The sequence below is a fragment of the Lissotriton helveticus genome, chromosome 9 (genome assembly GCF_964261635.1).
Source record: "Lissotriton helveticus chromosome 9, aLisHel1.1, whole genome shotgun sequence".
Taxonomy (NCBI): Eukaryota; Metazoa; Chordata; class Amphibia; order Caudata; family Salamandridae; genus Lissotriton; species Lissotriton helveticus.
Genome location: NC_136070.1, coordinates 974173049 through 974188590, shown reverse-complemented (window position 1 = coordinate 974188590; position 15542 = coordinate 974173049). Strand labels below are relative to the sequence as shown.

Below are 15542 nucleotides of genomic sequence, written 5' to 3'. Positions count from 1 at the left end.
TTCTTTTTTGACAAAATGACTGCAACTCCTTTTTAACATGGCTCCCACAAGTAAGACCTAACTACAATTTTTGCATCTTGGAGCAGTTGATGCATTTCTGCATCTACAGCAAAGTTTATACTAACTTTGCTGGAGAAAGCAAGTAGGGCATTTAGCCAAAACATGCTCCAGACAAAGCAACTTTTTACAGCTCATATAAGCCAATCAGCCTCCATCAGTAAGCGGAAAAGAAAGTTTCACATTGTCTTTACCCTGGATTCCCTGGATTCACTTGCACCTTTTTATAAGGGTGATGAAGGAGAGCGGAATTATAGCAGGGTTGCTGCATTTTTACAGAAATCCAAAATCCTTGTAAGAAGAAAGGCTTCATAGTTATGTAGTTAGTTTGTGTGGAGCTGTTTAGTTTTTAACTGTTTTTTAGCAAGAGACATAATGAAACAACACCTGTAAGGAACATCTGGTGCTGGAATATGGTGCTAAAATGTGAATCTGCAAAGTGAAAGGACTACGAACGACAACAAATCTAAAACAATATGTATCATTTTAACATAATAACCAAAATAGTAGCAATACATGTTTGTCCAATAAGAATTGCTGTCGGTGGACCTATATTTAAGATGCAACCATTCACTTCAAAGGCCTATTGCTGGAGCTCCATATTTGAAGCCTCCTGATAGAATTAGCACTGAGATGTTTGTGTCTTTAATGAGCACTGTCTGAGAAGTAATCATCTTAGAGTTGATTTGCATAACCATTATGACATGGGGTCGCAACAGATAGTGTTGCTGTTATATTATTTTCCTGTTCATTGTCAATTTCCTCACAAATTAAGTGTTTCAACTATGTGGGTTGAAAAGACAAAGTCATGGGCTTCTATTCTCAATGCCACTATTTGTTTGAAACATATGTAGAAAATAACTTAAATATACCCTGTGTGGCTTCTTTCCACTTCCAATTTGCATAGAAATGCAATGCTAGTGGTTGACCCACTATCAAAAACCAATGTAAAATGTATTAATCCACCATGGGCTAATACAAAATGTGAAACACTTTATTAAGGGACCAGAAAGAAGAAGCCAACATCTGTCAGGGCATGCTTCAAAGCCAACTATCTGTGTATTTGAGTGGTGTGATGACATGAGCCAAAGTCAGATAATACTATCTGCAGCCAGACCTAAAAGCAATGTAGAATCCGATAGATTGCCACAGATCACAGTGTTCCACAACAACATAGCATTTTTGAAATTACCGTATTGAATTGTCATTTGATGGATGGCCCAAAACACAATCTCCTCTTGAATAGATGGCACCATAAATAGATTTACAATCCTAGAAGATGTTGACATTGGTATCCCCTTGGTAAGAGCAATTTGACACATTAAAGCCATCCTTTCAAGTTCAGCAGAATTCTCCTAAATATGCAGAAATATGAAATATTGGTCATTTAAATGATTTATGACAAAAACACCAGACGAGATAAACAAATCCAAAACAAGAATTAAGTACAAAGTATCAGGTATGCAGACAATATTGTGAAACAGGAGATGCCTAAACACATCATTAAGGGCCTGATTATGAGTTTGGCGGATGGGATACTCCGTCATAAATGTGATGGATATGCCGTCCACCATATTACAAGTTCCATAGGATATAATGGAATTGTAATATGGAGGACAAGATGTCCCTCAAGTTTGTAACAGAATATCGCTGACTACCAAACACTTAGGGCCCGATTCACAGAACTAACTTAAGACAAAATCCTAAACTTACTACCATTTTGGTACTCACAGAAGGCACTTCCTCATTTTGGTTCGCCAGGATGTCAGTGGATGTTACTTGAGTTGTTACATTTATTTTGGTACCTAGAGTTTCCTTCTAGGTACAAAATGGTTGGTTGATGGCCATCCTCGGTTTGACAGCCGTTTACCAAATTTTGTGAGACATATGGTTTGAGGGTGGTGAGAATGACTGTGGTGGTGCAACGGTTGTTAGTCAGTATGTGGGGTATAGGTAATAATGTGAGTTAAATGATGTGAGTTTGAAATGTTGGTGGCATTGGTTGATAAGAAGAAAATAGTGTAAGATTTATAGGATATCTGGTGTACGTGTTAGTGTAAGGCATAGAAGGAGAAGAATTGTAGGTGATGGAATGTAGGCTATTTAAAAGTTTACAAAGGCATGCTTCTTATGGGTGGATTAAAAACAGGGGTCTCCAACTGGTTGATCGCAAGTTACTAGTAGCTCGCAGGCTGCTACTGAGTAGCTCACATATGATAATTGCCTGTCAACAAGCTTGAGGATATGCAGGTGCCATACAGATGACAAAGCTATTTAAGACACTGTGCCCGTTTCTAAGATTTACTCAAAAGCTGAGAGTGCTGGATGATGCAGAATACCCTTTTCTGAAAAATAATTTCTTCATTTTCTACTTTCTTTCTAGCCTTTCTTTCCTTTTCTTTCTTCTTCCTTGCTTTCATGTCTCTTGTTCCTGTCTTAATGTATTTTATTCCCTCTTTCTTGCTTTCTCTTAATTTCTCCTTCTTTCTCACTTTCTTACTATTTGTTTACATTATTTCTTCCTTTCCCTCTTTTGGTGTGCATTCTTTTTCAGTTCTCTTTCTTTTTGGCAAAAGTTTCAGATTGCCATATTTCTTTCTTTTTTCATTTCTACCTCTAGTTTCTACTTTTCTTCCACTTCCCCATTCTTTGTTTCTTTCAAAGTTGTTCTTTCTTCTCCTATTTCAATCTCTTAATTGTTTCCCTATTTTTCTCTGCTTTTTTCTTTTCCAGGCTAATTCTTTCTTCTTCACCTTTCTTTCTCTCCTTGTTTCTCTCAGTAATTATTTACTTTGTTCTTTCATTCTTTCTTTTTTCTCCCATGTCTGTTTTTCTCTGTTTATTTTTCTATCTTCCACTCTTACTTGCTTTTGCTCCTTCTTTTCATTTGTCCTAACTCTGTCTTTTTCAATGTCTTTCTTTCTCCTCTTTTTTCTCTTATTGTTTCTTTTTCTCCCTCCTTTCGTTCAGTCTTATCTTTTTTCTCTGTCTTCATCTTTCCTCGTCTGTTATTCTTTTTCTGTCTTTTTCCTTTTGTTGTATTTACTTATTGTTCTTTTTTCTTTCCTACCCTCTTTTATTCGTCAACTACTTGCCTTTTCTTCATCTACTACTGACCTTATCTCTTTCTTTCTGTTTTCTTTTAATTTCTTTCTCTAATTTTTTTCTTTTAATTTCTTTCCATAGTTTTCTTGTTGTCTTTTTTCTCTTACCTTCTTTCTTTTTGCGTTCTCTATTGTGCTCTTCATTTTTCTACTTCTACTTCCTCCTTTGCCATACCTTCTTTCTTCCCTTCTTTTCAATCATTTCTTTCAAGGTTGGTTTCTGTATCTTTCATTTATTTTCTTCCTTAATTTCCTGTCTTGTGCTCTTTTCTCTGATTATTTTGTCCTCATTAGTTTTCTCTTTAATTTTGTTCCTTTTTCATTTCCTATATTTCGCTGCCTTTCTTTTTTATTTTCCTTTCTTTCTTTCTTTCTTTCTTTTTTCTTTCTTTCTTTCTTTCTTTTTTCTTTCTTTCTTTCTTTCTTTCTTTTTTCTTTCTTTCTTTCTTTCTTTCTTTCTTTCTTTTCTTTCTTTTTCCCTCATTCTATCATTCTTTCCTTTTGGGTTTTTTCTTTTCTCTTCCCTGTAATGTTATGGTATGTTAATGAGTTTGTAAAGCACTTTGCTGCCCCAGCAATAGGGCATCCCAGCGTTAGTTCCAGGTCATATTGTGGTAGAAGAGAAGGGGTTGAGAAATAGGCAACAAATTCCCAAGTCTTCACTGCCTTCATGAAAGCCCAATGATTCTGGATACTCCTGATGGTCACCGGGAGCATGTTTGAGAAGGCCGGTGCCTTATCACGGAACGAGCGCCCTCCTGCTCTTGCTTTTCTGACTCGGGGGAACAGAGGCCAAGTTTAGCTCTGCAGAACACAGCTCACAACGTGGGACTTACGGAAATAATACATTTGATAGGATAGGGGAAGTAAGGATTCTGTGTGCAAAGCACAGTGTCTTGAAGTGGATTCTCTTATCCATTGGGAGCCAGTGCAATATGTGAATAAATGTAGCAACCGAGCACGTCTGGGCATACCCACGTCTGGGCATACCCTTCCCACATAGGGTGAACAGCAAAACAAACAAGATGATGGACAGGGTCAAGACTGATTTGCAAATGGCCATGTCTGAACTGGGGTGGCTTGGTGAGCAAAATAACGATGGATTAAACCCAGATCTGTGACTGGGGGTGAATGTTTTGCCACTGTGCAACATTCCGTCCATCATCTTGTGTGTTTTGCTGTTCACCCTATGTTCGAAGGGTATGCCCAGACGTGGGTCCCGTGCTCACTGAGCCACTGGAGTCAAGCTATCCTGGCTGAAGATGGCTGATAGCCAGACACCGGCCCTAGGATGCTTAATTCCGGTCCAGGGAAGACATGGCTTGGCAGTTCGGGCTGGACTGTTCACATGAGGCACGGGGTCAAGACTGATTTGCATATGGCCATGTCTGAACCTGGGTGGCTTGGTGAGCAAAATAACGATGGATTAAACCCAGATCTGTAACTGGGGGTGAATGTTTTGCCATTGTGCCACATTCCGTCCATCATCTTGTTTGTTTTACTAGAATATCTTTGTCAGTATATTGTCTGGCATACATATTCTGTACTAAACATTGTTGATAGAAGTTATCACCACATTTAGGTCAGGATATTGATGTCAAGTGATATTCTATATGTAATATTCCAATATATAATCCTATTAATTATTACATTCCCACCCACTGTAAAACTAAGTTGGTGCTCTCTTTTCAAGAGCTGTTATATTTCTTGCAGCTCCCACGATATCACCAATCCTGTGGTACATCCTAAAAAATCCCTTCTATTGCCACTGGGTAATTAATTAAACTTTTTCATGTCAGGAATATCTTGCTATTTGTTAGTGCCCCATTGGATCTCCCATGCATTTCTTCAGCTGGGCTCTCTACTCACATCCATTGTGGCATCAAGATAATCATCCTGTGTAAATTATTTCAGAACCTCTGGGAGAGCCATCTGTATAACCCTGTTAACGATACAATGGCACATCTGCTTGTTTCCATACTGACTACAGATCACAACATAACTATTTGGGATACTAAAGGTCTGACTGAATGATCAGTAGTAATTCTGCTTTGCCACACAGGTAAAGATGCAGTGTTTTACAACTCCTGCCCTGAAGCTCCTGAGCTTTCCCAAGATTGAGTGAATAATTACCAGCTGTCGGGGATAACCTGTTGCTTACCGAGTACTTCAGGATGCTGTCCAGAGTGTCAGAAATCACCAACATGTTGCTCTCTGTCAAATCCCTTTGAGTGATGGTAGTGTACATAGAATGTACAATAGCTAGTTCCTGCAGGGGTGTTAACTGGGTAAAAAGCACATTTTATGCATCTGAACAACAGGGTCAATCAGGGACTTATTCACAAACTGTGACATACTATAAAATGCTTTTCTCAAACCCTATATCTGAAGACTTCTGCCTCCAACTCTCTTATCTATTCTACGAGGAGATCTATGCCCCTCATGTATACCTACTGTTTTTTTCTATCTGTAGGAAGGATAGGGGTGATTGGCTGGAAAATGGGGAACATTTATTATAAAATGGGAGGGATTTTGGAAAAGGTAAGGGGGTAAACGAAGGATTAAAGAGGTGTTTAGGGAGGGACAAACACCTACCCACAACAAGGTAAGCTTGTTGATATTCACAAACTGTACTTACGTTATTACTTAAGCCATAAAGGTCATAAAACAATTACAAATGTTTTTCAGCCCAGATCTGGAGTAAGTGCAGAATCACACATAGCAAACCACTGAAATTGGAACACCATTCCATAACAAATAATGGAGATAAGGACGTAAAATAAAACCCAATAGAAATAAATGTTAGAAATACATGAACCTATTTTGAATTAAAAAAAAGATATATCTATATATATATATATATCTATATATAGATCAAGGCTTCACAAGCCGAACGCATGGATGTTTTGTCTGCCACTTGCTACGTTTCATTACATTTCATTTTGTTTCACGGAGTGCCTTCCCGGGTGATTCTTTCAGAGCAGCCCTCTTTCCCCCTTTGCTATTTTCAAATCCCCCTAGCGGGATGTATGATGGGTTTCACATATAAAAATACACTCTTTTAAGATGTTCCTTTCACTGTTAAGCAAGGCCTGAAACAGGCAATGCCGAAATGCGTCTACTTGTTAATTTAAGAACAAACTGTGATCCCTTGAGTGCTCTGTGTTGTCCCATTGAACCTAAGTTGTAGTAAACCTTGTCAGCAGATTTTAAGCAATAACACTGACTCAGGCCAATCTTTGGAGAATAGTTGTACATGTATATATGCTTGGAAATGGTGAAGTGACAAAAACAGTAAAGTTACTACAAAGTCTAAGAGTAAATGTACACATGTATGTGTGTGTGGGTGTGTGTCCTTTTGTACTGGTAATCATTGACCTTTTTCTGGTGCTTAATTTTTCTCAACTATCCATACCCAGAGGAGGAACAAGCCATGAATGCTTGCTCTCTCAGAAATCTCTCCTTTATCTGACACTCAACATTAACGGGTCCCAGGATGCTTGTTTTCGGGTGCGGGGAAGACCTGGCTTGGCAGTTTGGGCTGGACTGTTACTATGAGGCACAGGGTCAAGACTAATTTGCATATGGCTGGGTTTGAACTGGGTTTGCGAAGTGAGCTAAAGAACTATGATGGATTCAACCCAAATCTGTGATTGGGCTGAGTGACTGAGGGTTTCAGCGCTCTGTTCGTCATCTCCTTGTGTTTGCAGAAATGTGATATAACACTGCAATATCGCACAATAACTGATTTATACTGCACATTATAGCAACTCACTGCACTACAACCCAATACAACCTGAGCTATTACCGCTGTACTTCACACCACACAGTACTTCACAGTACAGTAAAGCCTAGAATATCACACTACAGCACTACACAATATAACACAATGTTAGGCAACCACATATGTAGCTAAAGCTCACTGCCTCTCATTGCCTTGAGTGTCATGTAAAGCAATGGAGACTCACAGATACCTTTTTTCGATGTTCCAGGATTTTACAACCCAATAAAATGGTCTCATCTGGTTGGACAGAAGCAGACGTATCCAAAAAGCCCATTAGGCTTTCTATGTCCAAGCGCCGGACCGATTCCATCAGTCGAACTGTAATGACAACCCCAATAAACAGACACATGTATGAATACTGTCTAGGCAGATGTTGCTCTTTAGTCATTTAGAAAAACGTATCACAAGACATTTGTAACTCGCAGCACAATCTGCATGAATTTTTAAAGGTAGGATAGATGTCCAAGATTCATTTGTGCTTGTGCAATTTATGTTGTATGTTATTTTTTTACGGCTTGATTACATATGGAATGTAGGTGTTATGCTCTCTATATATATCTGCTTATGAACTACTGGTAAAACTAGCATTGGCATAGGCAATAGATCTCAACCCCTAAATTTGGTTGCCACCTTTCCTTCCAAGAGAAAAATGCAGTAATATGTTGATGTTTCAAGAGTCTGCAGAGACCCAAAATAGGACTTTAAAAACAATCGTATGTATTAATTCGCAAAATGACTCTTCTTTCTTTGTTTACTTTAATCATTTGTCATGGATCAATAACTCACGCATAGAACACATTTAAATTGGTTTTCTATTTATATTTGCTCTTTGAAGTATACACAGATAAGGCATAAAAATTCCTGCATTAGGTGATTTAGCTTATTTTTGTTCCGACTGATACATTAAAATGACAGTGGTGCTGATAGGAAAGAAGTTAGGTGGCAGCCCTACCCCTGAACCATATTTGTTTTGCCAACTTTTTTTTAGATGACTTCTGTGGATGTACATTCAGTGTAATAAAAATGGATCCCCTGAGTCTGGATAATGTTCCTAGGACAGGGCAACAGTAAATTCAATAATAACAGTTCCTAGACAACAAAATACCTATTAAAGATAAGGTTTCACACAAACAGTTAATAAACAAAGCCTCAGTATACTAACACAGCAAAAACATTTTTCAGAAAATATATATATTTTTTTATTTTGTTTCAGTGCATATAAATCAATTATTAAAACTAAAACAACATCAGCATACAATCATACCAAATAATACATATATCAATAATACATTAAAAAACTTGTGTTTCTAAAGATAAAAAATGACAAGGGTTTTTCAAGAATTAAAGTAGATACGGTGACACTCTCTACGATCGTTTCGGCGTAACAACGCCTTCTTCAGGAAAACCTCTTGAGATTCGAAATATAAACAAAAATATATACACATGAACATACATAATTGTATAACACAATCCAATATACTGAGGCTATTAGGATAAACTTGGTGCAAGAGAGCGAGTGATGGACTAAAAAGTGACTATAAATTAACATTGCAACATGTAGTGTTAACAACACAATGAAATAAGCGACATTAAAGTTATACATGTGCAATAGAAGTTGAATTTAGAAGGAGGAAAGAATTACCACTGATAAGGTTGGAGTATAGGTAGTGTACAGAAAGAAAAAAGATACGTTAAATAGTTGCTCGTGCACAAAAAGTGCAAAGAAGCAAGGTGCACCCCAGATACCGAAGAAACAAGAAGGCATGGAGCTTTACCTAACAATGATCGCAGTCTATGTACTAGAAAGTGCTGGGTGTAGCATGCTCTGACTGATATAGCCGCTATTAAAACAGAGAAAGAGTGAAATGATTCAATGAGGTGTACTACCGCAGTACCAACTGAGAAGAATAAAAAAAGATCATGCCAAGGTACCTAATAATGGCAATGAAGGTGCGAAGTCAAAGATAGACGTCAACGCACCAGATGGATCTCAATAAAGCAACCTGGAGCCTCCATAAAATGTTATGAATTGATCACTCCAATTGCCCAAAAAAAGGATATCAAAGTGGAGGAAGGGACAGGCAGAGTCATATAAATACCTGTTCTGTTCTGAGGTACTCCAACAAGAGATTCAGTATAGTAGATTTCAAGTAAAAAGACTAGATAGCCGGATGATCGGGCACAAAGGAGCTGCAATGAATAAGTAAAGCCACATAAGCACTTGCATTTAGATGTCTAAAGTAGACTGCCATCCTATATGTACTATACTGTGATTACCTGTATGACGGCAGACCAAATGAAAATTCTGAGTCATGGATAACTCATCAGTGGATTCGTTAAATATGACGTCAAAGGCACCTACTTATGATAATCTGCAATAAAGGATAATGCGTTGTCACTAAATTGCCAACTAATCAATCAATCAATCAATCAATCAAGCATTTGTATAGCGCACTACTCACCCGGAGGGTCTCAAGGCGCTTGGGGAGGGGGGTCCGCTACTGCTCGAACAGCCAGGTCTTGAGCTGCTTCCTGAAGGTGAGGTGGTCTTGGGTCAGGCGGAGGTGGGTCGGGAGGGTGTTCCAGGTCTTGGCGGCCAGGTAGGAGAAGGACCTTCCTCCTGTGGTGGCTCTTCGGATGCGGGGGACAGCGGCGAGGGCGTGGTTGGTCGATCGAAGCTGGCGTGTGGGAGTGTAGAAGTTGAGGCGGCTGTTGAGGTATCTTGGGCCTTGGTTGTGGAGAGCTTTGTGTGCGTGGGTGAGGAGACGGAAGGTGATTCTCTTGTTGACCGGAAGCCAGTGCAGGTCTCTTAGGTGTCCGGAAATGTGGCTGTGTCGGGGGATGTCGAGGATGAGTCTTGCTGAGGCGTTCTGGATCCGTTGGAGTCTCTTCTGGAGTTTGGCGGTGGTTCCGGCGTAGAGGGAGTTGCCGTAGTCCAGTCGGCTGGTGACGAGGGCCTGGGTGACCGTCTTCCTGGTCTCGGTGGGGATCCACCTGAAGATCTTATGTAGCATGCGCAGGATGTTGAAGCATGACGAGGAGACGGCGTTGACTTGTCTGGTCATGGAGAGGGAGGAGTCCAGGATGAAGCCCAGGTTGCGTGCGTGGTCTGTGGGATTGGGTGCGCTGCCCAGGGCGGTGGGCCACCATGAGTCGTCCCAGGCGGAGGGTGATGGGCCTAGGATGAGGACTTCCGTCTTGTCTGAGTTCAGTTTCAGGCGGCTGTTCATCATCCACTCGGCTACGTCTGTCATCCCTTCGCGTAGGTTGGCTCTGGCGGTGGCGGGGTCACTGGTGAGGGAGAGGATCAGCTAGGTGTCGTCGGCGTAAGAGATGATGTTGAGGTTGTGTTGGCGTGCGATGGCCGCGAGGGGGCTCATGTAGACGTTGAAGAGGGTGGGGCTGAGCGAGGAGCCTTGAGGAACGCCGCAGATGACTTCAGTGGCTTCTGATCTGAACGGGGAAGGCGGACTCTCTGTGTCCTTCTGGCGAGGAAGGTGATGATCCAATCTAGTGCCTTCTCTTGGATTCCGACGTTGCTGAGGCGCTGCACCAGGGTGCGGTGGCAGACAGTGTTGAATGCTGCGGAGAGGTCCAGGAGGATGAGGGCCGCAGTTTCTCCGTTGTCGAGCAGGGCTCGGATGTCATCGGTGGCTGCGATGAGGGCGGTCTCGGTGCTGTGGTTGGCCCGGAAGCCGGACTGCGAGGGGTCGAGGGATCCATTCGTCTCGAGAAAGGCGGCAAGCTGCTTGTTGACGGTCTTCTCGATGACTTTGGCCGGGAACGGGAGGAACGAGATGGGGCGGTAGTTTTTGAGTTCGGTGGGGTCCGCTGATGGTTTCTTCAGTAGAGCGCTGAGTTCGGCGTGCTTCCAGCTCTCTGGGAAGGTAGCGGTGGTGAAGGAGGTGTTGATGATGTCTCGCAGGTGGGGTGCGATGACAGCGTCGGCCTTGTTGAAGATGTGGTGAGGGCAGGGGTCGGTTGGGGATCCGGAGTGGATGGAGTTCATCGTGCGGATGGTGTCTTCGGTGGTGATCGGGGTCCAGGCGCGGAGGGTGGTGGTGGGGGTCGTTGGTGCGGTCGTAGGGTGCGTCGGTTGTGTGCTGAAGCTGTTGTGTATGTCTGCGATCTTGTTGTGGAAGTAGGAGGCAAGGGAGTTGCAGAGGTCTTGTGATGGGGTGATGTCGTTGTTTCCGGCGTTGGGATTGGAGAGCTCTTTGACGATGTTGAAGAGTTCCTTGCTGTTGTGTGCGTTGTTGTCCAGTCGTTCCTTGAATGCGGTTTTCTTGGTGGTATGGATCAGTTGGTGGTGTTTTCGGGTTGCGAGCTTGAGGGTGGTCATGTTGTCTGGTGTATAGTCTCTGCGCCAGGCTCGCTCGAGGGCACGGCAGTTCTTCTTGGAGCTCTTGAGTTCGTCAGTGAACCAAGGTGCTTTCTTACTGCCGGGTCTGCTGGGCGTGGTCCTCAGTGGGGCGAGGTCGTCTGCGCAGTTGCTGATCCACTTCGTGAGGTTGTTGGCAGCCTGGCTGGAGTTCGTGGAGCTGGTGGGGGGGTCTTGGCTCAGGGCTGCGGCGAGCTGGTCGGCTGTGATCTTGTTCCAGTTTCTGCGTGCGACCTGTTGCTGGCGGTGGTGGATCGTGTTCTTATTGAAGCTGAAGTGGACGCAGCTGTGGTCCGTCCAGTGGATTCTGGTGGCGTGGCTGAAGGCGATGTGCTTGCTGGATGAGAAGATGGGGTAGAGTGTGTGTCCGGCGTAGTGGGTGGGGGAGGTCACCAGCTGCTTGAGACCGATGGTGGCGAGGTTGTCCAGCAGGGTGGTGGTGTTGCGGTCGTTGTTGTTCTCCAGGTGAAAGTTGAGGTCCCCGAGGAGGATGTAGTCAGCGGAGGGGAGGGCGTGCGGGCTGATGAAGTCGGCGATGTCTTCGCTGAATTGTGTGCGCGGTCCCGGGGGTCTGTAGATGAGGGTGCCTCTGAGGGTGGTCTTGGGGTCGGTGTGGATCTGGAAATGTAGGTGCTCGGCGGCTGTGAGGGTGTCGTCGGTGTTGGTCATGATGCGGATGGTGTTCTTGTGGACGATGGCGATGCCTCCACCGGTCTGGTTGACGCGGTCCCTCCGGGTGATCTTGTATCCGTCCGGGATGGCGATGGCGATGTCGGGCGCTGAGGAGGCGTTCATCCAGGTTTCCGTGAGGAAGGCGACGTCTGGGGATGTAGTGTCGATCAGGTTCCAGAGTTGGACGGCGTGTCTGTGGACGGAGCGAGTGTTGAGCAGGATGCACTTCAGGTGGTTGCTGCTGGTGCTCAGTTTGGTGGGTGCTGGTGCCGTGCAGGTCCGGATGCAGGTGAACTTGCAGGAGTGGCAGCTGAAGGGTCCGTGGGTGCGTCTCAGTGTGGCTCGGTAGCAACCGGGGATCCGGCCGGGGTTGAGTGCGTTGAGGGTGGCTGCGTCGTAGGTCAGGCGGGTGGACTGGCGTCTGCGGGGGTCAGGGGGTCTGGCGCTGGCGCGGTCCAGGCGCGGATGGGCGCAGACGGGCTTACCTTTGGCACACCTTCGGCGCTCAATCGGTGCTCCCGCTGCGCGCGTCCGCTGCGCGGTCGCTCAGGGGGCGTTATAAGTAAGGAGCCGGGAGGGCAGGTCAGCTGGGTGGCGGGAGTGGGGCGGCCAGTGGGCAGGGGGGGGCGGAGTCGCCTGGCGGTCAGTGGCGGGAAGGAGGGCCGAGGGCGGCTCAGCGGCGGCTGGGTCGTCTGGCGGCTGGAGAAGGACAGCTAACAGGTGGGGGAGGGCAGCAGAAGGGGGGAAATAGGGGTACAGAAGGCAAAAGGGGAAGGGGAGTACAGGAGGCAAAATACAACAGGCAAAAGGGGAGAACAGAAGGCAAAACGGAGGGGAATACAGACGGCAAAAACGGAGGCAGCAGGAGGGGGGGAAGAACACAGAGGGCAATCGCAGTCAGAGGAGAGGTACACAGAAGGCAGCAGGCAGCGCACTGGCAATCAGCGGGCAGGAGCAGCGGTGGGTGGGGCGACCTCGCCTGGAGCTAATAACAAAATTATAATGTACAGGGTGAGTAGAGACTATCTTTGCTCGCCCCATGTGAAAAATAACTTGAATGAGGGTGGGCTGACTCTAATCTAAAGAAGATGAATATGGGTCTCGATTCCCCCAAAATCATCTATCTTAGGTCGAAAGTTCTGTGGTGGTGTCAGTTATGTAAAACTACAGAACGATGTCAAAACAACCTACAGAGAGTCCCCTTAAAATGTCAGAGAGTACCCAGTGAAAGAAACAGTAGACCACATAGCAGGAATATTAAAGAAGGACCTCACGAAATAGGACCTGCCTGAAGTCAGCTGCCGAAATTATTGGCAGAGTATCGCACAAAAAGGGCAAGGCCGGAAATAATAACTTAAAGTTGCCAAAAACATGATATTTGAACGGGTCCTAATTCAATGTCCAAAAATTACCCAATGCAGTCAGACTTCAAACAGCAATCACGTAGTACTTACTTAGAGCCTCGCGTATGTGGACCAGCCTGGAATCGGCTGCCAGGATAAATGGTTTGCGGTTCTTAGTAGCACGGTATTTAAAGCCACAAATCTTGTTTGGCATCTGAGAAGAAAGCGCACGAATAATAGACGCAATGTGAAAACATTTGATTAAGGATACGAGCGTAGGATGACTGGTACGCTAACCTACTGAAAGACTGGCGCCAATCAAATATAATAATAAAAAGAAAAGAAAGACCTTAAAAAGCGGATAGAGGATACAAACATAAAATAACTGGTGCGCTGGCCTAAGGAAGGACTAGCGCCGAGCAATGTAATAATAAAAATAAGAAAAGGATTTAAACAAAAGAATTTAAACAAACAGATGCGCATAATGATGAAAATAGGCAATAGAGGAATTATTCATAACGAATATTTCAAGTATCCGCTGGGATAAAAAATGTATCGATAGTAATATATAAAAGTGAATAATACTGAATAAAAAGGTTAAAACAGATACTAAAATTAATAATACGAAAAGAAAAGAGGATGTAAATATTAATGTGATTGCTAGGAAATTTCAGAACAGAGTACTATTATGTCATTACGTGACTAAGGGCTCAATAATTGGAAAATTCCAAAAAAGATTCTGCTATGTCGAAATAATTAGTTGCTCAAATGTCAGGTATTATACTTAATTGCATTTTCCCAAGGGATGTCGTTATTTAATCCCTTGATGTTTGCTGCCAAAGGAAAGATCCAAAAGACCTCCCGTTTTTTAAGGTAGTCTTCTGTTTTGATACTGCTATTATTCTCAAAATTTTCAATAATAAACCAACGTATGTCGTTTGGTTTATGTTGGCAGTCAACATAGTGTTTTACTAGGGGTGCATTGATTTTCGAAGTATGTATCGCTGATCGGTGTTCAGTTAACCTGATGCAAAAAGATCTCGCTGTCTCACCCACATAACCTAATCCGCAGGGACAAACCAAAAGATAAACAACGTTCTTGGTTTTACAATTTGAGAACCTGCGGGGTCGGATGGTATATCCTTGATAGAGGATGTACACACATTCACAGTTGTCAGCTTTGAATGGATTTTCTTATGCTTTAAGAAAATCCATTCAAAGATGATCCCTGCACATGAACATACAGCCATGTCAGCCATCTTAGAATGGATTTTTTTAAAGCTGATAAAAATGCATTGGGAAATGTCTGTCGTGTGTACTTGTGCATGTGGAAGCACCGGCAGACATCTTGGAATGTTTAAAAACATTTTATGATTACTGTCTCCCAATACAACAGTTTGCTGAGCTAAGAGCCCGAAGGCTCTGGAGGGTCAAGGGAAAGTTGAGGGGGCAGTCTTAACAAAGAGAGGGTGGTAACAAAAGATCTGGTCGCAGGAGAAAAGAAGAGAAAATAATACTTCATATGCACTGCAGTGCAATATCTGATGCCTGTAGTGGAAGGAGTCATGCCATACAATCAAAACTGAGTTAGTAGAAAAGGCTCAAATGAGCGACAAACACAATAATAGGGCGGAAAGCCATCAAAACAGTAGCAGAGAAGTGAGAGACACAAGAAAACCATCTAATCATGACGAAAGAACTGACAAAAAACACAAAGACTACTTTTGGTTTTGTTTTGCTCAATAGGTCTTCAACAATAGACATCTAAAACTAAAGAGACCTAAAAATAACCCCAAAACAAGAGAGTCAGACAGACTCCTTTTTCTAGGTTATTGGGGCAGGTGGAACAACTGATTTAATTTTTGAGTGATGTACCAGTCAGTGGCTGGCATATGGCATGTTATCATATGGATTCTTGGAGAATACATCACAAAGATATTTAGGTAATTTAGGTAATCGAAAGCTATCATCGCCATCCCCTATTACAATTGGTGTACCACAAGGATTAACTCTTTCCCCAAGTCTTTTTAACCTCTACATGGAACCGCTGGCTGAGATTCTATGACAGCCAACATCTTGTTTCATATGTATGCTGACGACACACAGATCTACATTAAAGTCTCATCACTGGAGGAGATCAAGTCGATGAATGAAGCGCTAACGATGACCATTCAATTGCTAATAAGTAATTAACGTAAACA

At 43.3% G+C, this 15542-nt stretch overlaps 1 protein-coding gene across 1 annotated transcript in view; it reads right to left on the bottom strand.

Moving 5' to 3' along the window:
* Window positions 1-13555, bottom strand: part of LOC144783339 (maestro heat-like repeat-containing protein family member 1) — a 136016-nt gene extending 122461 nt beyond the window's left edge. The window contains exons 1-4 of the mRNA XM_078662364.1: window positions 13453-13555; window positions 7136-7263; window positions 5323-5445; window positions 1250-1412 (exon numbers count right to left, since the gene is read on the bottom strand). Coding sequence (XP_078518490.1) covers window positions 1250-1412; window positions 5323-5445; window positions 7136-7263; window positions 13453-13555 — 517 coding nt within the window. The remainder of the gene's footprint in view (window positions 1-1249; window positions 1413-5322; window positions 5446-7135; window positions 7264-13452) is intronic.
* Between the last annotated feature and the right edge of the window lie 1987 nt (window positions 13556-15542).